Raw genomic sequence first — 22,576 nt, forward strand, 5'->3', positions numbered from 1 at the left:
TCCTCCTTGCTCGCAAGCAGCGCGCGTAACGCCGCGCTTTAATATACTGTATAGCATTTTCCAAAAGGTTGTGGGCAGATTATGACAAAACATGGTGGATGATTTGGGTATGTGACAAGAACAAGCTGATTAGATGTTGGTTCAGGTCCGGATGCAGATCTGGCCAATCAGTGAGATACAAAAAAACTTCAGCCTGGCGGAGGTTTGCGCTCTACCGAGTGCAGTTTTAATTACTGCCTGGTTTCTGGTTTCATGATGTGAGCAGTAATGTTCTTCTTCTTCACCCTCCCCCTAATTTAATGAGAACCTGTTTTGTGAACATTGGGAAATACAGGAGATCCACGGTGCATAGTTTAATTGACATATAAACCCGTGTGTGGGAAATCGAGCATCGGCCTGATAAAGCGCCATGGGTAACGATCGCCAGCAAAAAACTCTCGGTTAATTCGTTACTACGGTGCAGACTTACTGCCGGTGCATATGCGGAACCTATTGCCCAATTCTTGTCTAGCGAATGCCCAGTCTGTGAAGACCCAATGCGACTTACACTCTGACACTCGCTTCGAACAGCAAAGTCCTATTTTTTGTGGTTATGCATGCGGTAAAGCTAATCTTGTTAAAGGTTAAATTTACACCTTCATGTCATTCTGTGGAAGATATTACAAACACTACTTCATACCACAGTGAGTTGGGCAGTGAATAGCTGCTATGACGTTTTTCATCCGAGTTGATGGCATGTGAGTACAGACGGCACAAACATAGCACGACACGCACCACTACTTTACTCATTCAGGAATGAAAGATATTACCCCCAAATCATTCAATTGATAATTTACAAAATGGTTGCCCCTCTTTTAAGAACTTCACTAACCAAGAAGTCTTATTGCCTTACAATCTTAGCACCTTTTGCTTCAGACAAGCTGATGTATTTGCATAAAGAAGGTTTTGGAAACATTCCCATACCTCATCCCTTGTGCGCCATAAATAAATGCAAGGAAGACCACAGGGATCATAACAAACCACCTAAAGTAAACAAGAGGTGGGGAACAGAGGGAAAGGAAGAGAGAAATAGATAATTGAGAATCAAGTCAACCACAGACAAGTTGTATGGAACGAGATCAAAAAGATATACAAATTCATTTAAAAATCTGAAGGTAAATTGTGTTGGAGGGGATGAAAATGGGACAGACCTGAGCAAGAAGAGGTCCATCTGCTGTTAGCCGTTCCACAACGGCTAGAGCAGCTCGAGAAAAGCAATCCTCTCCTACAACAAGAGAAATTTGAGAAGTTAGTTGCATAAACCTTGTTTTAATTCTCACCGTCAACGAAGAAGGCATTGAAAAATAAAAACGTGGAATAAGCAAACCATACTCAGGCAAAATTTGACTCATTTAAGCTTCTCGAGACAGGTTGAATGTTGGTTTGATTCCAGAAGAAATATCCAATTCTGTGGGAATTATCCCATCTGTGAGGATGGGATCTTCGCTAGTATTTAAATCTTCAATTTTTAAAAAGTACACGCAGACTGTTCCATGAGGTAGGATGACGAAAGTTGCTCCAAAACAGTCATCACCAATATATGGCTAATCTATCCTATGGAAGATCACCCTACGGCAAAGCACAATCCACCCAATAATCTGCAACTAATTAAACAAATCAAAAAAAGTCTTCTTGGCTGGATTTAGCAATCACAAGAATCAATCACTTCCCACAAGGCCCAATCAAAATGCCATACTCTATCAGCTCACTTCCTGCAATACCCACCGATTTTAATTTTGGGCACTATCCTCCACACAAGATCCACAAAAGGCTATCTAAACATTTAAGATTACCCTAAACATCCATGTAACCAGCCCACGATGCATATCAGGTGCAAACTGCCATCTCACCACAGAGCCTGACAATTTGACTTTTGTAAACAACAAAATGCATTTATGGAAGCATACAAGTCAATTAGCTCCTAACAGTGTCAAAGAAAAATCACATAAGGCAGTTAGAAAAGGAGGAAGAGAGAATTACTTGACGCACCAGGCAGAGGTAAAACATTTGTAAGACAGACATCAATTGCTTGGAAAGGAAGCGATGCAAATTCCGTCCTGTGGGAGGAAAGGAAAAGCAAATTAATCGAGACATTAAATCAAATATGCAACAACAAAAAAATTAAGATGTGGAGAGCAAGAGAACACAAATAAGGGCTGGGGGTTGTGGGGATTTTAAAAGGTGGGGGTGTTGGGGTTCAGAGACAAAACAAAAACATCATGGGATGTTACCGAAGTCTTCGGAGAGATGTGGAAGGGAGTGATAGCACACGTCCATAATCAAGTAAACGGACTGTGGTGAGGGCCGGAGAGGTTAAGGGTGCCATGAGTTGTGCTCGAAGCCAGGAGTCTCCCACTCTCGCGGCGCACAGGGAACCCACTATGGAAATATGGTACAGGGTTAGATGGGGGAGGAGGGGAGAATGGAGAATGTTGTCCATTAGATACATCTCAAATCGGGAAAAGTGAAGACCTGAAGAAATGGTCAACTTTATTTTTGTCTCAATATGCTGGAGTAAGGGGGGAAAATAATTTTAAAAAAGGAACATCAAGGCCATGACAGTATAGTCCCTAATAATTATTTTGACTTGAGACAAAAAAAACAAATGGACCCATTTTGTTGTGCCACATCCATGATCCAACAAGATTCTCAACATGCCATAATGTTTTTTTTGGCAGTGACCATTTTTGAAAGATCGAGAAAGAATGCCGACAGATGGGGAAATGGGTAGGAGGAAGGGTGACATGCATTTTAAATATCCAGACATGATTGATGAGCAGACATACTAGCAACATCCCAGCAGCAGTCAAAAAGTTGTACAAAAGGGTATTTGTTGGCAGTCAGGAGCCCAAGTTTGTTTGCCAATCATAAACTTGGCATGCTTGTGCATTACATGCCATTAGTTCAACTAACATTGTTTGTTGTTTCAGAGTATAATACACTAATACAGACCTCATTTAAATATGGAATTTAGCAAAATTAAGCTTAGAGAATCAAGTTTTTACCCAAAAAGGGACTGTGTGTGGTAAAGCTGTGCCCACATTGCAAAGCTGGCCCCAAAAGCCAGCCCAAGTTGGGCATCCTCCATCGTTTAATGTTATTGCTTGACAAACCAGACATACTCTCAGCCTGAAAACAAAGCCTTTACCCATTGCTCAATGGGGTACTTCCTTCCCCTAGGAGCTGGTGCCCCAGCATCACATCTCTTATCGAGTATGTGGAAATTTTACAGGCCAACATTATTGGCATCTCCAACGATGACCTAAAAGCACCAATATCTCAAGTGCTCAATGGAGATCTCAATGGAGAAATCACAGATTTGACCTAAAACATCAACACTTGTGACAGTATCCGAATTTAACATCCATAATGACGCTAGATGGTTCCTCCTGAGCTTGGCAGGCAATGCGGACATACGTGGCGACGACGCCATGACGTTCGCTCATTAGGTTGGAGCACCAAATCACAGATACTAACTAGAACGCCACTCAGTAGAGCGCATACTCCCGCCATGGGTGGCCGCCATGGGTGGCCGCTACTGAGCCCTATCTTCCAATGGTAAAAAATCCTTCAAAAAATTCCTGGATCCGGAATAATATCCTGAGCTTCACCAAAAACTAATCAATTCTTCCTTATACCAAGGGCAATCATCTCACCAACTTTCATCCAAATCCATTCAGAACTTTTCCAGATATCTTGTTCACAAACACACACACTCTCACACTCTCACACTCTCTCTCTTAGTTACTCCCAACCGCATACAGGTCGACTCTATATAGTGAGTGGATACCAGAGATAATGTTACCGTGTAGCAGGCGGTGCTTATCGCTCCCAGTAAGGTGCAGCAGTAGCTGCATGGGACACCTTACTGGTGGTTCCCCGCTGATGGTATGAAGTCGCATAATGACTTATATATATATATATATAAATATATATATATATATATATATATATATATATTAACCTATGCTGAATTCCTTCTAAAATCCAATAATATTTCACTTTTTTGGCCACTTTATGTATTGACAATTCCATTTGGCACTTCTGGACCATTTAAAATTATAAATGAACCAAGTTTGTAAGCTATAGCTCTTTTATTAACTTGTGATTTTTCCTTTTTTGATGTCAAACCTCATTAAACATCAAATCAAATCACGTGATAAAACTAGACATAATTCAACATCGCAGCATCCAACGATACATCCACTCGCATTAAATCTTTGCTTACTCTAATTTTGACCTAAAACATCAAGACCACTTGACCTCAATATCTAATCTGCACATATACATCAGGGTACAAGTACTTAGCTTAGTTCAAATCCCTACCTCAATAACATTTTCACCTGTCATGATCTCTGACTTTTGACCTCTTGACCCAATAATCAAATCAGATAATCCTTAATCATGATACATACTTTTACCAAGTTTGACTTGCATCCCTTCAGTCATTCCATTCTTAAGTTATTGCGGTAACAAAAACCCATCACGGACACAAAAAAGAACGGACGGACAACCCAAAAACATAATTCCTCCAGCGACTTCTTCAGCGGAGGCATAAGAATTGCACCAATTCAAACATCTGCATCTACCCTTTTGACGACCTCCATACATGTGCCTCTTGTTGTAACAACGGGAAATTTTCTAGCTGATGGGTTTCCCCAACTCATTTGTTACAAACCTTTTAGAAAATCTGAATGTAGGTTGCAATGGAAGCACAAGGAATCACCACCACCCAATAAATATTGCACCCAACTTTTAGCATGCAAGATCATGGTCTTGATTTTCTGGGATGCCAAGGGAATGCTGTTCATCGACTTGGAAATCTTACAAAACCTTTGGCGCCTCACTCTTCCACGGGCCACAATTTTGTATCCAAATAAATAAATTAATTTTGTATCATTACAGATACAAGAAGGAGGGGGAATAAGTACACAAGGTACAGACAAGAAGACAGTGAAAGTTGACATTAAGCTAAATGTGGAGAAGAGTGCAGGTGAATTGGGGAGGAGACAATGAGAAAATAAAAGATTCAGAAATTAGAATAAGGGATATTACAAGATGGCAATACCTCACCATGTTTCAGAGGAGGTTAGAATAACAAGACGGAACAGCCTTAGGGATTTTATATCACAGTAGGAGGTAAGGGGGACAAAATAGTGTAGGTGAGCAGTTAGCAATGATTCAGGGCAGGCAACAAGGATTGCTGGTTGAGTGCAAGTGGCCTTGTGGGGCTCAAAAGGGACAAATGACTGAGAAGGCAGCTGGGGCAAGACCCAATGGCAGCTGAGGCAGCAAGTAAAAAAGCAACACGCATTTAATTCTCCATGCCCAATAAAAACTTCCACTCATGGCCCATTTTGAACAAGTAAACATATTTAAAGCCCATTTTATACAGCGCACAAATTTCCTAGACTCAGCAACAGAACAACGTATTTTTTAATCCAATCAGAAATCAGTGTGTATTGCTTGCAGTGACTATCTTGGCTCCTGATTTGATGAAATTGCATTCCATACACATACCGCCTGCACAGTGGAAAAATACCAAAATAGTGTTGGGCTCATTACCCTCTGCACTTGATGACAGGCAAGGAGCATTCATGGAGTGGTAGCAAATCGCCATGGATTGATGGAGTGCTGGGAGCTGGGCACAGGCTGGATGTCCGGAATGCTGAACACTGAGACGTACCACGGAGGAGACGCACACCACCCATACGCTAACAGCCTCACCCGCAGGTAAACGCATCTGCATACAAAAGTAGTGTTCCATTGTGCCATGCAGGTTTGACAGAGACCAAACATTACAAGAAGGATATTACAAAGGATGTCACAGACAAGGCATGGAAAAAGGAAATAGGGGCAAAACACCTGGGTGCTCACCTGGTAGAATAAAGCAGTATACTACACTGACAAAGTATTTTAAACAGCACCACGGAATTTTAAACCAATTTCAATGGTTGTTAGAAGACAAGGCAGCATGTACAGTCACGTGAAAAAGTAAGTACACCCCATGTAAAGTTTTGACATTTTCAACATATTTCAACATACAGCTCTTTGATCTTCATTTCAGCAATATTGATAGATAAAGGTGATATAATATAACAAATATCATGAAACATTTACATTTTGTAGTCCATTGTATAATTTAAATAAACATAAACGCAAATTTCGCATGTGGAAAAAGTAAGTACACCCTTGGCTCTAATAGGTGGTATTGCCCCCTTTGGCAGAAACAACCTCAATTAGGCATTTCTTATAACTGTCTACCAGTCTCTGACATCGACTGGGAGAAATTTTTGCCCAATCCTCCATGCAGAATTCTTTCAACTGTGCGATGTTTGAGGGGTTTCTTGCATGCACAGCTCGTTTCAAATCCCCCCACAACATCTCGATGGGATTTAGATCCGGGCTTTAACTTTGCCATTCCAGAACCCTCCATTTCTTTCTTTTCAGCCATTTCTTGGTGGATTTACTGGTATGTTTAGGGTCATTGTCATGTTGCAAGGCCTCACATTATCCTCAAGCACCTTCTGGTACAATGAAGAATTCATAGTGGATTCTATGATGGTGAGCTGCCCAGGCCCTGATGCAGCAAAGCTGCCCCAAACCATAATATTTCCACCACCATGCTTTCCAGTTGGTATCAGGTTCTTGTTGTCAAATGCTGTCTTTGGTTTTCGCCAAACATGTCTTCTGGTACTGTGGCCAAATAGCTCTACCTTTGACTCATCTGCCCAGAGCACATTGTTCCAGAAGTGCTGGTCTTTGCGTCGGTGTTCATTGGCAAACTTTAGTCTTGCCCTGATGTTCTTTCTGGACAGCAAAGGTTTCCTCCTGGCACACCTCCCATGTAGATCAAATTTGTGCAGCCTCTTTCTAATGGTAGACGCGTGCACTTTGACATCAACAGTGGCAAGAGCTACCTGTAGGTCCCGTGATGACATTCTGGGGTTCTTAGAGATTTCTTTCAGCATCTTGCGGTCTGCTCTCAGGCTGAACTAACTGGGGCGGCCTGCCCTGAACAAGTTGGCTGTTGTTTGGAATCTTCACCACTTGTAGATGATATTCCGGACAGTCGAATGATTGATTTCAAATTGTTTGGAGATCTTTTAAAATACCTTCCCAGACTCGAAGGCATCTATAACCTTCTTTCTGAAGGCCTCAGAGAGCTCTTTTGATCTAGGCATGGTGACGCCGCACACTTCAACAACAAAGAGCAAACGCAAACCAAACTAAATGTCTGAGGTTTAAATAAGACAGGTTCCTCCAAGATCCTCTCTAACGATGTTCTAATCATTTCCACCTGAGCTGGTGCACCTGATTCTAATTTTAGGTATTTGAAGTAGTGATAAATGGAGGGTTTGTTGATTGATCTAGAGAAAGCATTCGATAGGATTCCACGCAAAGTATTGACATGGGCATTGAGGAAGTTAGGAGTGGAGGAATGGTTGATCAGAGTCGTGATGGCAATGTACAAAAGAGCGCGCACAGCTGTAAGGACGAAGGACGGGAACAGTGGTGAGTTTGAGGTGAAGGTGGGAGTGCATCAGGGGTCGGTACTAAGTCCACTACTATTTGTAGCTGTGATGGAGGTGCTGGCTCAGAACGTAAAGGAGGGTTTACCATGGGAGTTGTTGTATGCAGATGATCTGGTGTTGATTGCGGAAAGTATGGATGGACAGAAGGAAAAGATGAACAAGTGGAAGGAATGTATGGAGACAAAAGGTCTGAAGGTGAATATCGGAAAGACGAAGGTGATGGCAAGTGGTAAAGCATGTGGTGAGGTAGAAAGAACTGGGAAGTGGCCGTGTGCTGTGTGCAGGAAGGGTGTCGGAGTGAACTCCATTCAATGTACAATGTGCGCTGAGTGGGTTCATCAAAAATGTAGTGGTCTGAGAGGGTCATTTACCAGTGTGGCAGCTACATTCAAATGCAAGGTGTGCACAGAGGGAGCTGCAGATGGAGGAAATGTTGAGTTGGATCTTGGAGACGGCGTGAAGCTGGAAGGTGTGAAAACATTTTGCTACCTCGGAGACATGCTGAATGGAGAAGGTGGATCAGACTCGGCAACGGTTGCTCGAGTGAGATGTGCATGGAAGAAGTTTTGGGAACCGAGTGGCGTGCTGATGAGGAGGAGAGTGTCACTGAAGCTGAAGGGAAAGGTGTATGCTGCATGTGTGAGAAGTGTTATGATTTATGGGAGCGAGACATGGGTAATGAACGTAGAGCAGCAACGAAGGCTGGAAATGGTGGAAATGCGAATGGTTCGATGGATGTGCGGAGTATCGTTGAGAGAGAGGAAGACAAATGATGAATTGCGAAAGATGATGGGAATATTGCCTGTGATTGATGCTGTGAAGAGGAACAGGTTGAGATGGTTTGGTCATGTGTTGAGGAAGGATGAAAGTGACTGGTTGAGAAGAGTGATGGAAGTTAATGTAGAAGGAAGTAGAGGACGGGGAAGACCGAGAAAGACTTGGCTAAAGATGGTGGAAGAAGAAATGCGGGCAAGGGGGTTAACAAGGAGAGATGCAGAAAATAGGGCAAAATGGAGAAGATTGTCATGGGGACCGCAAGGCTAACCCCCGCTCTAGCAGGGAAAATGGCCTTAAAATGCATGTTGTTGTTGTTGTTGTTGATAAATGTAGGGGTGTACTTACTTTTTCCACGTGCGAAATTTGCATTTATGTTTATTTAAATGATACAATGGACTACAAAATGTAAATGTTTCATGATATTTGTTTTATTATATCACCTTTATCTATCAATATTGTTGAAATGAAGATCAAATAGCTGAATGTTGAAATATGTTGAAAAAGTCAAAACTTTACTTGGGGTGTACTTACTTTTTCACGTGACTGTATAACCATACTTATGTAATGATAAGACTTTAAACAGAAAAAAAACTATTTGGGGGGGGGTGTCAACCCCCCCTCGCCATCCCCCATTGTACCACTTCGACCCTGATTTTGCTAATGCCATGAACAAACATTGGTACATCACGGGTGATGAAGGTTGTCATCAAGTTTCATCAAAATTGTGTGTGTGGTCTCAGAGAAGAGAGCAAATACCTATTTTGGGGGGGGTTGGGGGGGGGGGTAAAACGTTGCACGTCATGCGCACGTCACGCACACACGCAAGCACGCACGCACGCACACACGCACACACACACCCCTAGTTTTTTTGTTTTTTTTCATGGCGTGAACAAACATTGCTGCATCATGGATGATGAACAGAATGTTGTGGTCAAGTTTCATACACATTGTGTTTGTAGTTTCGGAGAAGAGACTTTGGGGGGCTGAAACCCTCTGTATACCTCTTTAGGGCTCGATTTTTACCCGGTGCTCATGAAGCGAAAAGCAGGGATAAGCATTCAGCTACATACGTACATGCGCCGTATGTGTCTGCATTTTAAAAATTCATTTTCTCGGCAACCGTTGGTCCGATTGACATGAAATTTTCACCATAGGAGCGCCTCCTCCTGTATAATATTTTAATGATTATTATGACGTCATAGGTCACGTGGTATAGGCGCCATCTTGGAAAAACTTCGCACCTCTATTTCTCTGAAACCACTCCATGGAAAAAATTGAGACCTGGCTCATTGTCAAGTACTCCCCATGGGGAATAAGATATGTTGGTGATGTCATCGGTGCCTTCGTTATGGTATCATAATTCGACAAGTACAACACTTATCCGATCATTATTTTAAAAAAAATTCAGCAACTGTTGGTCTGATGGACACTAAATTTTCACCATAGGAGCACCTCCTCCTTTCGAATATTTTAATGATAATCATGATGTCATAGGTCATGTGGTACAGGCACCATCTTGGAAAAAACGAAAAATGTTGCAGGTCTAAATCTCCAAAACCGCTGCATGGGAAAAATTGAAACATGGCTCATTGTGAAGAACTCCACATGGGGAATAGGTGTCGTTAACAATGACATAATTGGTGCCATAATTATGACGTCATAATTCGACAGGGACAACGCTTAGTCTGATCAGTTTGAAATGTATCGAGCGTGAACTATGCAACAATTATATTAGAGAATATAAATGTATGACGTCATCGCTCATGTGGTCTGGCAGCCATATTGGATCAAATTATTTTTTTATTTTTTTTAAACAGAAGAGTTGGCTTGCAACAAGTTGACTGTGCAGGGTAAGTATTCTATGAATACCATCTGGTTTAATGATGCGATTTAACTTCGGTACAACACGGGTGATGAGGGTTGCAGTCAAGTTTCATTGGAATTGCATGTGCAGTTTGTGAGAAGAGAGCAAATACCTTTGCCCCCACCCCCTGTAGATGGCTCTAAAGGTCCAATTTTTTTTAATGCCATGAACAAACCTTGGTACATCACGGGTGGTGAAGGTGTGGTCAAATTGCATCGAAATCGTGTGAGTAGTTTCAGAATATAAGCAAATAGCTATTTTTGGAGGGTGGGGAGGGGGGTGGGGTCAAACCTGGACCCACATTGACCCCCTGCAGATCCTCTTAGACCCCGATTTTCTTAATGCAGTGAACAAACTTGAGTTGCAACATACCAAATATAATTTGTGCCAAGTTTGGTCAGAATCCCATCAACAGTTTCAGAGAAGTTGCACATGTCTAAGGACTGATGGACGGATGACACGCCATCCAAAAAGCTCCCCGGAACTACATTCCAGGTGAGCTATCAAGAGCCATTCCAGTAAAAGTCACCAGCCAGATAGTAAATTCTCTGGCAAGGAAGCTCACCTCCATCCTTCATTCCACTTTTCTCTCATCTGTGGCTTTTTTACGGCGTAGCCCAAAAGGCAAAGCAGTCTAGAATAGTGTTTGTCCGTCCACATGTATGTATGTATGTCCCCTCAAACGTATGCCAATCAGAGCTGAGGATCTGGTCACATGACAGGGTGATGTGATTATGTCTGATGTCATTATGGCGATACGGCAGCTGGCTCTCCACACTCCGGCATTTTGATTCCAATTTCATTCAGGCTGAACATATTGTCGAACCTGTCATATATATCACAATCGCCATGCTCTACCTTTACGTTTTTCATTCAGGGTAAAACACAAACAAACTGTTAAAATGACCATCAAATATCGAAAGCATCGGTGTTAGGGCTTTTCCATCAAAACGGTACATATAGGCCTTAGGTTTTATGCCTCGCTTTTGGACAGCTTCAGACAAATTAAGCCCAAGTTTCTTAATACAGTATTGTATCATTTCAGTAGAATAGTTTTCGTAATAGTAATCTTACTATAATTCACCAAATGTCCGTCTGTCTGTTCGAAGGTATCGTAAAAACTGCTGAACAGATCGCAAAGATATTTTGGGTGGGTAATCCTGGGACCCCTGGGAGTAAAATAGGCTATTTCGTTTTCCCAATTTCAGCTTTGGTCTCCAGCATTCTCAGGTTTGGACTCCCACATAACATTCGCGTATGCATAACGTTCATTGTGACGATGTTCTCATTGTGACGATGTACGTGTTCACGGTAGTGTTTGACATGACGGTGTGAACGTAATTTCGTAATGTTTTTCGTTTCGTAATCCTTTAATGAACGTTTAATGTTTAATGAACGTTTAATGCCCTTCGATGTCCGGGGCTGCACGCAAGCTACACTGGGCGGGCCAGCGTGTACCTTGCCCTTCGCCATCAGGCTCGGGTAAACCGCTGAGCCCCATCTGTGATGGGGACTGGGGCTTGAGACAGTGTCCCACGAACGAGGAATTCCCAGTAAGCGCAAGTCATCAGCTCGCGTTGATCAAGTCCCTGCCCTTTGTACACACCGCCCGTCGCTACTACCGATTGGATGGTTTGATGAGATCCTCAGATCAGCTCCTGCACGGGCCGTTCTCGGCTCGTGCCGGTGCACCGAAAAGATGAGCGAACTTGACTGTCTAGAGGAAGTAAAAGTCGTAACAAGGTTTCGGTCGGTGCACCTGCGGAAGTATCATTATCGGGACAACATGAGAGCGAGCGAGACGTACATGGTGCGTGATCGTCCATGTACTGTTTAGCCATGTACTGTTTAGATTTTGATGATTTGCGTGTGATACGATTCAACGGATGTTTATATGAATCGTTTAAAATAAAAAAGCCTTCAATTTCTGATATTTTACCTTTTCATTTGGGCTTCCCAATTGAAGCCCCGCCCATAGGGCGGGTACTGTTGCTAGTAATACTAATATGGTAAATATGACCACAACACTTTAATCCCAATGTCGTGAATACAAAGTTAATGGATTGAAGCGGTGTATGGTTCATGAATCGATTATAAGCGGTGTACGGTAATAACCGCGGAAGTAATGAATTTGCCTTGGTTTTTTGATAGCATGTTATTAACCCAACCACTGTGAGGTATATTGATTACAGTAGATCTTCCCTCAGTTCTGCAAGTAAAACCTACCTCACGGATGTCGGGATTCCTCCAAATTTCTTTGTTTAATGTTATAAACAGCATTAGCGACTGTTTAAAAAGCTAATCATGTGTGTTTGTGGTTTATAATATATTACAAGCCCGGCTACGCCGCTGTTAGACTTTCGGTCTTGTTTTTGTTTTCTTCTCTCTATAGTCTTACAAGATTGCTACCAGTCACCCACCTTTTCATTTCTCCTGTACCCATTCCCGATTTCATCTACTCTCCGACTCCATAATCCCAATTCCTCCCTGCCTCTTCTCCTCTTGTACTCAAAAGTATGTACTTTTATGTCTGATTCTGTCAACCTGCCGGCTGCCAATCTATTTATCTCTTCCAAGAGCTCTCACCACTCCACCCCTTCCAATAACTACATATTTTATGTAAAGTTCAACGAATAACTCTTCGACAGTAATCAGCCCCTTAACAAAAGTTTGGTAAAGAAATCGTTTTCACAAACTTCTGACCATCCAGTTTGTTCTCAAACGTGGTTGCAACACAAGGCACACCCTATATGGTTCAACAGTGAATGGTGAATGAGTATGCAAGCAAAGACTTACCCAAGATAAAGTGGGAAATGTTGGAGCAGAAACTGTTGGGAGGTGCGATTGTGAAACGATGTTTGCAAGATTCAAACTTTTGAACTTTTCCCGAATGAGAACCAATGCTTTCTGCACCTGGCTTGGTGAACCTAGGAAGGTAGTGTGCAATTGTTGAGCATTGAAAATGGTTCGTTAATATAAGTGGAGAACAAAAATAAAAAGTTGATTAAAGGAAATTGGCAAACTAGAACGTCGCTCGGTAGAGCGGATACCTCCCCATCCAACAGGCTGAACAGTTTATGTTTAATATCTCAGTGATAAGGCAGATCTGGATCCGGACCTAAACCAAAATTGAATCGGTTCATCCTCATCACACCCAACCTGTCCATCAAATTTTGTCCGAATCTGTTCACAACTAAGATATCCTGCTCACAGACAGAGGTGAAAAAAACCTCCATCCACCTTCGGTCGTGGAGGTAATTATAAACTTTTGTTATTACCTCCACCACCGAAGGTGGTCGCAAGTTATTTTCACCCTTGTCTGTTTTTGTTAGTTGCTGGGTTTCATTTCAGAGTTAATTTTTGCTACAGCTGCAAACAATTTTCTTCACATTTTACTAAAGTCTAAAATAACCCAATGTTGATAGGGTAACAACTCATTAATGATAACAATCTTTGAACAAATTTATCAATACTCTGGAGACTCGTGAAAAGTAATTGTCAAACAAATTTTACTTAATAGCAAGAAGAATACCTTCAAGTAATTTATTTACTAGCTATAACTTTCCATGAATATACATCAATGACCATTCCTCCTAACGAGAATTTATTCCATTACATTCTTAAATTTATTCCAGTACTTTCCCCAAAAGCAGACAAATGTTTTTCATTTTGCTTGCAAAATGTTCTTTCAAACATTTGATTCCTGTAGTGACATCCTGAGAAAGTCAGCCCTCTAGTCAGTGAAGTCAGTCAAATAACTGGTAAGTTTTAGCTAAAAGTGAGGGAATCTCCAGTTTATAATCTGAAAATAGAGATGCACATTGCTTCTTACCCTCCATATGACAAACTTGGAACGCAGCCACCTGAGGGACCTCACAGACGAACATGGATGCTCCAGACTCATCCATCAAATACTTGATGAATCCACCAGCTTTTCCAATAAGCCTTCCAACCATAGACTGCACAAAATCAATGAAAACTCAAACATTACTCATTAGGGTGCGGAATATGGAGGAGAAAGAGGAGAGAAGCAAGTGGATGCAGTAAAGAGAAGGGAAAGCTGAAGAATTCCTTTAGCTTATTATATAGAAGAATATACACCAGTCAAAGAAAGGTGATGGTATGGTATGGCATTTGATAGGATAGGAGGGTCACACAACATGGTAACTAGGATGAAAACCAACGACAATCCCAAGACAAATGGAACTAGATGGGCACTCGGTAGAGCGCATACCTCCGCCAGGCTGAACAGTTTACGTTTTGTATCCCACTGATAGGCCGGATCTGGATTCGGACCCGAACCAAAATCTAACCGGCTTGTTCTTGTCACCGAACCAACTCATCCACCAAGTTTAGTCATAACTCATCCACAATTTTTTTTAATCATGTTATTTAGCGCTTTTAGCCAAATCTCTAAATGGTGAAGAATCACTTAAAAATTAAAGAATTCTCATATCCGAATCCATATTCAGATCTTCACCAAAATCGAATCGAATCGACCTTGTCGCACACCCAACATCTCCACAAAGTTTCTTCCAAATCTGTCCACAACTTTGAGATATCGTGCTATGTATAGTTTTTGGCCCCATTTTCCAATGGTGAAGAATCACTTAGAAAATTCTACTAGCCGGATCTGAATCCGGATCTTCACCAAAATCTAATCATTTCGTCCTTGTCACATACACTACCTCTCTGCCAAATGTATTTCGTCTGAATCCGTCCACAAGTTTTTGAGATATCTTGTTCACAAACAGACACAGACAAACACACAGACAGGGGTGAAAACATAACCTCGATCCATCTTCGGTGGCGGAGGTTATAAATGGAGATGATGAGGACTACAACCCTGTGACAACTGGATGTGAAGTGCTGGCAATGGGAATGACAATCTTGCATGGCCTAACTCTGACAAAGGTTAACTTTTTGACTTGGACAAATGGCATAAAAATAGTTTTAAGTAAATTTACATACTATAAACATAATTGCAAGACATTGTTAACTGTGCCTGTGAGTTTTGGTGACAAAGCATGAATCGGTGAGACGAGATAGGAAAGGGAATACACAGACACTGCCCTTGTATTTATAACACACTTACATCAAGACATCGACAAAATATAACAATTACGTTGAAACCAGTTAACCGAATGACTGCTTTAATGACCATCTGGATCATCAGCTGGGCTCCGTTCATCAGAAAGGTTTTAGACCGTTTAAGCTCAGAAACTCCACGAACAGGTGGTCGACAACCTCAATAGGTTCAAAAGGTCACAACGTCGGGTAATAATATGCAACATGTTTTTATTATTATTATTATTATTTTTGGATACTGAATCGAGGCTCGTGAAAGAGCTAACATTTACTTCACAAACAAATCAACCAGACAAACAAAATACATAAAAAGAGGGAGTGGAAGACAAGATGGGGAGAGAAGGGGAAGCACACAAACACAACATTTGAGAGCAGGGAGATGTGTGGGAGGGAGAGGGCTTGGGGGGAGGAGGCGTGGGAAGGGGGGGGGGGGGGAAGTATAAAACACAAGGACACCAAGGACTTCCCGGACAGAAGTTGGTATTTCAAAAAAGTGGGATTGGGGTGAAATTAGCGGGGGTAGAAGAGATCAAGGTTTTGGATGGGGGAAGGCAAGAGATGGTGGTGAACAGCTGTTTTAAAGACCTGAAGGGTGGAGTGGGATTGAAGAGAGTGAGGGAGTTTGTTCCAGAGGCGGGAGAAAAGACGAATGAAGGAGTGAAGGTGAGCAGAGAGTCTTGATTTTGGCAGTTTAACCATAAGAGGGTTGCAGGCAGATCTTGTGCGACCTGTAGGAATATTTGCGGGACAGAGCCCAGAGAGAGCTGGGGGGGGGGGGGGCAAGGCCAGGGAGGAGTCGGTAGAAGACGGAAAGACCACCAACCTGCCTGCGGTGAGTAAGTGAAATGCCCTCGGAGATAGCGTCATCGCGGGAGATTCCAATGATTCTGAACGCTTTGGTTTCAACAGCGTGAAAACGAGCTAGGTGTGAGGCAGGAGCACCAGCCTAGAGGGGAGAGCAGTATTCCATTGAGCTGCGGATGAAAGCCTTGTATGTGGTGAGGAGCTCAGGTGTGCCAAGGAAGGACTTCGCACGACGGAGGATGCCCAGTCGGCGACTGGCTTTGGAGGCCAGATTTGAAATGTGGTTTTCCCAGTAAAGATCATGGCAGATAGTGAGACCCAAAAGCTTGAGTGACAGAACTTCTTGGAGAGGATTATTCAGAAAGTGGATGGGAGGGTTGTCCAGTCGGTCTTTTCGGAGAGACATCGTAAGTGTGTGAGATTTGTCAGGATTGAAAGACATGTTCCACTTGTTTGCCCAGTCTGTGATTTTATCCAGGTCTGCAGAGAGTGAGGAGGCTGCAGACTGCCGATCTGAGGGATGAAGAATGGAGCGACAGAGAGTAGAGTTACACCTGTCATTTGCTTTACACCTGTCATTTGCACCTGTCATTACATTACACCTGTCATTTGCTTTTTTATCAAACATTTGCCTGAATCTTCACTCTGGAAGTGATCTTACATCCTCGACATACACTACTCACAATAAGTTAGGGATATTGTGCGAGTGAGTTTATTTCTTTTTCTAGGGGTTAGGGTTATGGTATTGAAATCAATAATGCTGTGTTTTTTCACACTCATTAATAACCATATAATTAGGACCAACAACTTTTTTCAACATAATTAATACACAAAATAAACCACACCGAAGAACCTGCCAATATCCCTAACTTATTGTGAGTAGTGTACATTAGAGCATTACCAACTAGGATGGTACTAGGTAGGGCACATATGATATTTCGACTACTCTTTGTGAAGGACAGCATGGGATATTTAACGTCCACCAACGAACGCTGGCAGGCGGGATGCCCTTTTATCTATCATCCATCCGAAGGATGGCACACACTTTGATGAAGATTTGTCGGGATTCAAACCCAGGCTAGACAGCTTAGAGGAGAGTGTGCATACCTCTACCTCTAGGTCTAGGCCATCCTGTCAGCCTTTTTATCCCACTTGTTACGTGTTCCTCCCCGACCTTCTGGTTTTGGTATACCCCCCGAACTCCGAGAGGGGTCACGGCAGAAAGAATAGTTATTCAGTTTCAAAATCCATCACTAATGAAACCATTCATGAAACCATCAAATGAAACAATCAAATCAATAAGGAAACCACACCCTTGGTTGTCAATGAACAAATAATATATTAAAAGAACACAAGAAGAACCATATAACAATGGTGGCAATCAACCATTCAATCAAGATCTTAAGAGGGTAACCTAGCTCAAAATCATGGTACCCCCTCCGCCACCCCCCCCCCCCCCCCCCCCTCAGGGACTGAAACCGAGCCCTTCTCAATGTCTCTATAACTCCACGGAGATGAGGCGACGGGGTGATGGCGAGTAAGGAGATGTAGGCAAGGCGTGGACTGTCACGTGATCCACACTAACAGCAAATGGGCAGTGGAAAGGGAACTCCCAAAGACGCGATCCTGACGTGCACCTGCACCGTTCAATCAGCGAACCGCTGTGCAATCTTCAGACGCCGCTTTATTGCACAGCCGTCCCCGGCAAACCACCGGAGGATAAGCCCAGCCGATGCGACAAAAACCTTTTCCGATGAAGGCAGCGTGCGGGGCGAAATGGTGGACGGCTCTCACTCGAGCCGCGGCCTCGCGGCAAAGATTCTCCGGAACCTCACGCCGGTACCTGACTTCACAGGCTCTTCCACACTCCAGTGATAACACCGATCGCACGAGATTCCTTTCAAGGACTCGAAGTTCCCTCGCCATGTACGCTCGACCACGCTAAGTACGGAGCTTTTTCAGAACCTCGTTTTCACTCCTCCTGCCTTCTTCTTCTTCACCGCCTTTTTCTTCTGGGTCACGATCCCTGTATCATTTTACGTTAACCTTTTTTACTTTAGATAGCTGTTCCTGAATAATAAACCTTTTGCGAATAATAATAATACATAATATCAGCAACATGTCAAGTGGGTGAAAACCACAACAGCGGAAGTGACGAATCCGTAACACACTGATAGGCCGGATCTGCATCTGGACCTTATGCAAAATCTAATCGGCTTGTTCTCATCACCTACTCAACTCATCCACAACCAAGTTTGAAATATCGTGCTATGTATAGATTTTGGCCCCATCTCTCAATGGTGAAGAATCACTTTTAAAATTCTAGTATCCAGATCCTAGTCCTGACAAAATCTAATCGATTTGTCCTTGTGACACACCAAACTGTCCACAAACTTGTCCAAATCCGTCCATAACTTTTTGAGATATCCTGCTCACAATTAGAGACAGAAAGAGCTGAAACCATAACCTCCGTCCACCTTCGGTGGCAGAAGAGATGGGAAGGTAGTCGACGCGATGCAGAGGATGGGAATTTAGAAAAGGAGGAATGAAAGCGGAAGCAATGTGCACAAGGGAGATCGCCCCACAGAAGATTCCCATGGACAACCATTCAAAAGGGCAGTGGCAATGGTCATAATGATTTTCACAAGTTCACATTAACACCAGTCTTGGGCAGTAATGTTTCTCAACAATAGGCAGTGAAACTGTCAAACAAAATAAATAAAAATAAATAACTTTGGAACAGTTTTCACCTTTGGAATGCGAAGTTCCCAGATGATGCATTCTTCAGAATCGGAGTTTAAAAAACAACAACCTGCAACACATCCCCATCACCACTTGGAGAATAGAATTTGCACACTGACTCATGGAGGCAATACCACAAAATAATGACCACCCAAAACAAACACTCACACTCAAGCAGAGAAAAAGTTTTGGGAGAATGCAGGAAAACCCGAAAGCAGCTTACCATGCCTGCATTTGTCGATAGAAGGAATGACGGAAGCGAAATTTTTTCTTTTGGATTTTTCATTCACATTTCTCTCACAACATCCCAACTCAACTGATACTTTGTCATGTTCACAAACTCTGTCCACCCATCCACTTTCTCTCTCTCTATCCATTTCCACTGGGCTATCCGGAAGGCCCGTGTCCCGAGACCACTTGCTGTCCCACAATCCATTATTCTCCTCAAATTCATAATTGACCTCGTTTTTATCCTTTACCTCGTCCACCACCCCACCAACCTTGTCTAGCCCCTCTCTCCACATTTGATGTCCCCCTAAACTGTCCCCCTCCAAGTCCTCATTACTACAACTCTCTTCTGTTAATACAACTGTTAACCTTCTTTCAACTTCATTCACCGCCTTGAAGTGTCTCTCCATTTTCTCATTCTCCTCCACCTCAACCTCAACTTCAACCTCAACTTCCAATCCTTCCCTCAACACAACATCCTCTGTATCAATTAATTCATTCTTTTCCGAAAACATATTTTGAATTTTGTCCTCCTCTCCTATTTTGACTGTATTTTCCTTCGAGCCTCCCTCTTTATCTGTTGTTTCAGAATCAAAGGTATCAACCAAGCACTCCCTCAGCGTTTCCTGTAACCTCAACCTATCCTCTTTCAGATAGTCACTCATACTTTTCAATTCTTCCAACATATTCTCTTGCCTTTTATCCTTGCTTCTTGTTTTGATGTTATTAATTTCCTCATAGCTTCCTTGGTTCTCCTCTACTTCAACTCTCAACTCGATCGCCAATCTCTTCTGTAACCGCAATCCACCCTTTTGTAATATACAGCGACACAAAGTGGTTGGCATTTTCAATTCAACTTTTTCTTCCTTCAAACCTACCTTGGTTGTTTCTTTCCACACCATCTCAGTATCTCTTGCAAGCAAAAAAATGGTTTCAAATTCTTCATTATTCATCCTGTCATAAACAAGGAAAGATTTCTCAAACAAAGAAATCTGCAATCCATCCTCTCCTGCACCATGTGACAATCCAACCTCACTTACTTCCTGGATTTCATGATCATCCCTTCTAGTTTGTTTTTCTGCTTCTGGTGTTCTCAACATCTCAATACATGGCCTCGATTTTTTCATCAATCTTTCTTTTAATTTGCCATTAGATTTCTCCTGGCATCCTTCCTTTGGATTACATTTTTCCTGAAATCCCTCTTCTGGAGCTTGAATCCAACTCCTCCTGGTCAACAATTCATCTTTATCACCATCTTCATCATGCCTACACTTCTGTTTGTTTTTTATTTCTCCGTCAATCAAGGACCGCGTTTGTGCATTTGGCCCCTCACTCTCACCCTTCTGTCTCCGATCTTCTGCAAGTCTGCTTGCCTGTTTCACTTTCCCTGCATTTACGGCCGTTCTCAGAACCAGCCATAGGCAAACACCAGCAGCAGCTACAGACAGGGACGTAGACAGCACTGAATGCATTCCTGAAGATAATCTGCAGACACACAAGGATAAATGGTTATAAAGTAACATCGGAGGATGGGGGAATATTGCAAAGTAGAGGGGAAAAAAACATTTGAAAAGCAGGCAACTACATGCAAGAACTCTCTGGAAATAAATTCCAGAACTGTCAACCCATTCCTCATCAAGTCAGTATTTGCTGGAGGCTACCAACCATGGTATATGAAAAAGGGAAATTGTTACAGCAATGTCAGCACCGTTGGCTTATTTGCAATACACCATTGGCAATATTTGCCAAATGAGCTCCCAATTCCTCAAATCACCTGTCTTTTTCCAAAGACAGGCTCTCTTTGGAATCTCCCGTGATGAAGCCACCTCCGAGGGCCTTTCACTCACTCACCGCAGGCAGGTTGGTGATCTTTCTGTCTTCTACCGACTCCTCTCCGGCCTTGCTCCTCCAGCTCTCTCTGTGCTCTGTCCCCCAAATATTCCTACAGGTCGCACAAGATCTACCAGCATCCCTCTAATGGTTAAACTGCCAAAATCAAGACTCTCTGCTCCCCTTTACTCCTTCATTCCTCTTTTATTCTGCCTCTGGAACAAACTCCCTCACACTCTTCAATCCCACTCTTCCCTCCAGGTCTTTAAAACAGCTGTTCACCACCATCTCTTATCTGTCCAAGTTTTGTGATTTGAGATATCCCTCCAGATCTATTTGAGTGACCTATGACATCCATGTATTTTTATACCTCTCCCCCTCCTCCCCACCCCCCCTTTCCCATGCCTCCTCCCCCCCCCTTTCCGATGCCTCCTCCCCCCCCCCTTTCCCATGCCTCCTCCCCCCAAGCCCTCTCCTTCCCACAGATCTTCCGTTGTCCCTGTTCTCTGCTGTTGTACTTGTGTGCTTCCCTCTCTCACCCCATCTCGTCTCCCGCTCCCTTTATTGTATGTTTTGTGTGTCCGTTTGTTGTTTTTTTTGGTGATTAATGTTAGCTCTTACACGAGCCTCGATCTTGTATACAATAAAATAAAAAATAAAATAAATCTCTCGAATCTTTCTCTGCGTTTCCAACTTTAGCTTTGCTCCCACCTAATGCAGGGGGGCGCTGCTTGTACAGACAAGGAAATATTTATTAAGTACGCAAATATAGCAGAGACGTTGAAACACCTACCTGGTTGTACACAATACGCTACTTACAGAGTGTGGCCTCCCACCCCCATTCTTTGCGTACGTAATAAATAAATATCAGAATTCGTGCAATCAATGGACAAGTAATAAATAAACGGCGTTTCACACGCAAGGTGAACCCACGGCATGCGGACAGGTATGGTGAGTTTCGTACGGGACTCCGAAGTACGAGTTTCATCACATCATTGCCATTAATAACCACATGACGTTGTAGTGTGGTGCTGGGCACTATCGTGTCCGCCACAACGTCATCGTAACGCGGGACATTCAAACTTCAACATTTTAGTTTTACTACCCTCTGCATTGTGGGTAATATTACGAGGGACAATCAAGTTTTCCAATCACTTTTTTTTACCGAGCGAGACGAACGACGAAGTCAATGGGGCACGCCATTGATGGAGGCGGCGAGATAGACAGGTAAACAGTTATAGTTACCTGCTTTACCTTGAGCCACATAATCTCGTGGCTGACCGGAATTAGAGGGACACAGGGGAGTCAAGACTCGAGAGTAAAATCCGAACGTACCGCATCGCTGGCAGCGCCATTCTCGGCTCTTTGAGTTCGTACAGGATCGCTCCTTCCAACACTCGATCATTCCACGTGCGCGCCGCAGAAGGGGCGGTGCCGGGACGGAGAAGGGGGAGGAGCTGCGGAGAGGAGAGTTCAAAAAATAAAAGGTCTTGAGGACCCAGTCCACCTACTGGTGTTACAAAAGCAATAATCACACAAATAATCAGTAGTAGCTAATCCGTACTAATGCGAAATAAGTTTGATCCGGAATGGAGTTTTGGCATCCACATTAATACATTGATAATAATACGGGCCAGGTGGCAGGTAACGAATTAGGTGATTAGTTGAT

General features: G+C 42.9%; 1 protein-coding gene across 1 annotated transcript in view; it reads right to left on the reverse strand.

The window, feature by feature from the left end:
• LOC137416129 (uncharacterized) overlaps positions 1–22,328 on the reverse strand; it is a 32,519-nt gene extending 10,191 nt beyond the window's left edge. Inside the window, exons 1-10 of the mRNA XM_068101655.2 lie at positions 22,243–22,328; positions 19,073–20,562; positions 18,858–18,919; positions 14,048–14,174; positions 13,012–13,142; positions 5,605–5,782; positions 2,271–2,418; positions 2,029–2,096; positions 1,191–1,264; positions 964–1,023 (exon numbers count right to left, since the gene is read on the reverse strand). Coding sequence (XP_067957756.1) covers positions 964–1,023; positions 1,191–1,264; positions 2,029–2,096; positions 2,271–2,418; positions 5,605–5,782; positions 13,012–13,142; positions 14,048–14,174; positions 18,858–18,919; positions 19,073–20,562; positions 22,243–22,262 — 2,358 coding nt within the window. The 5' untranslated portion in view covers positions 22,263–22,328. The remainder of the gene's footprint in view (positions 1–963; positions 1,024–1,190; positions 1,265–2,028; positions 2,097–2,270; positions 2,419–5,604; positions 5,783–13,011; positions 13,143–14,047; positions 14,175–18,857; positions 18,920–19,072; positions 20,563–22,242) is intronic.
• Between the last annotated feature and the right edge of the window lie 248 nt (positions 22,329–22,576).

The sequence above is a fragment of the Myxine glutinosa genome, chromosome 3, assembly GCF_964187855.1.
Source record: "Myxine glutinosa chromosome 3, kmMyxGlut1.1, whole genome shotgun sequence".
Taxonomy (NCBI): Eukaryota; Metazoa; Chordata; class Myxini; order Myxiniformes; family Myxinidae; genus Myxine; species Myxine glutinosa.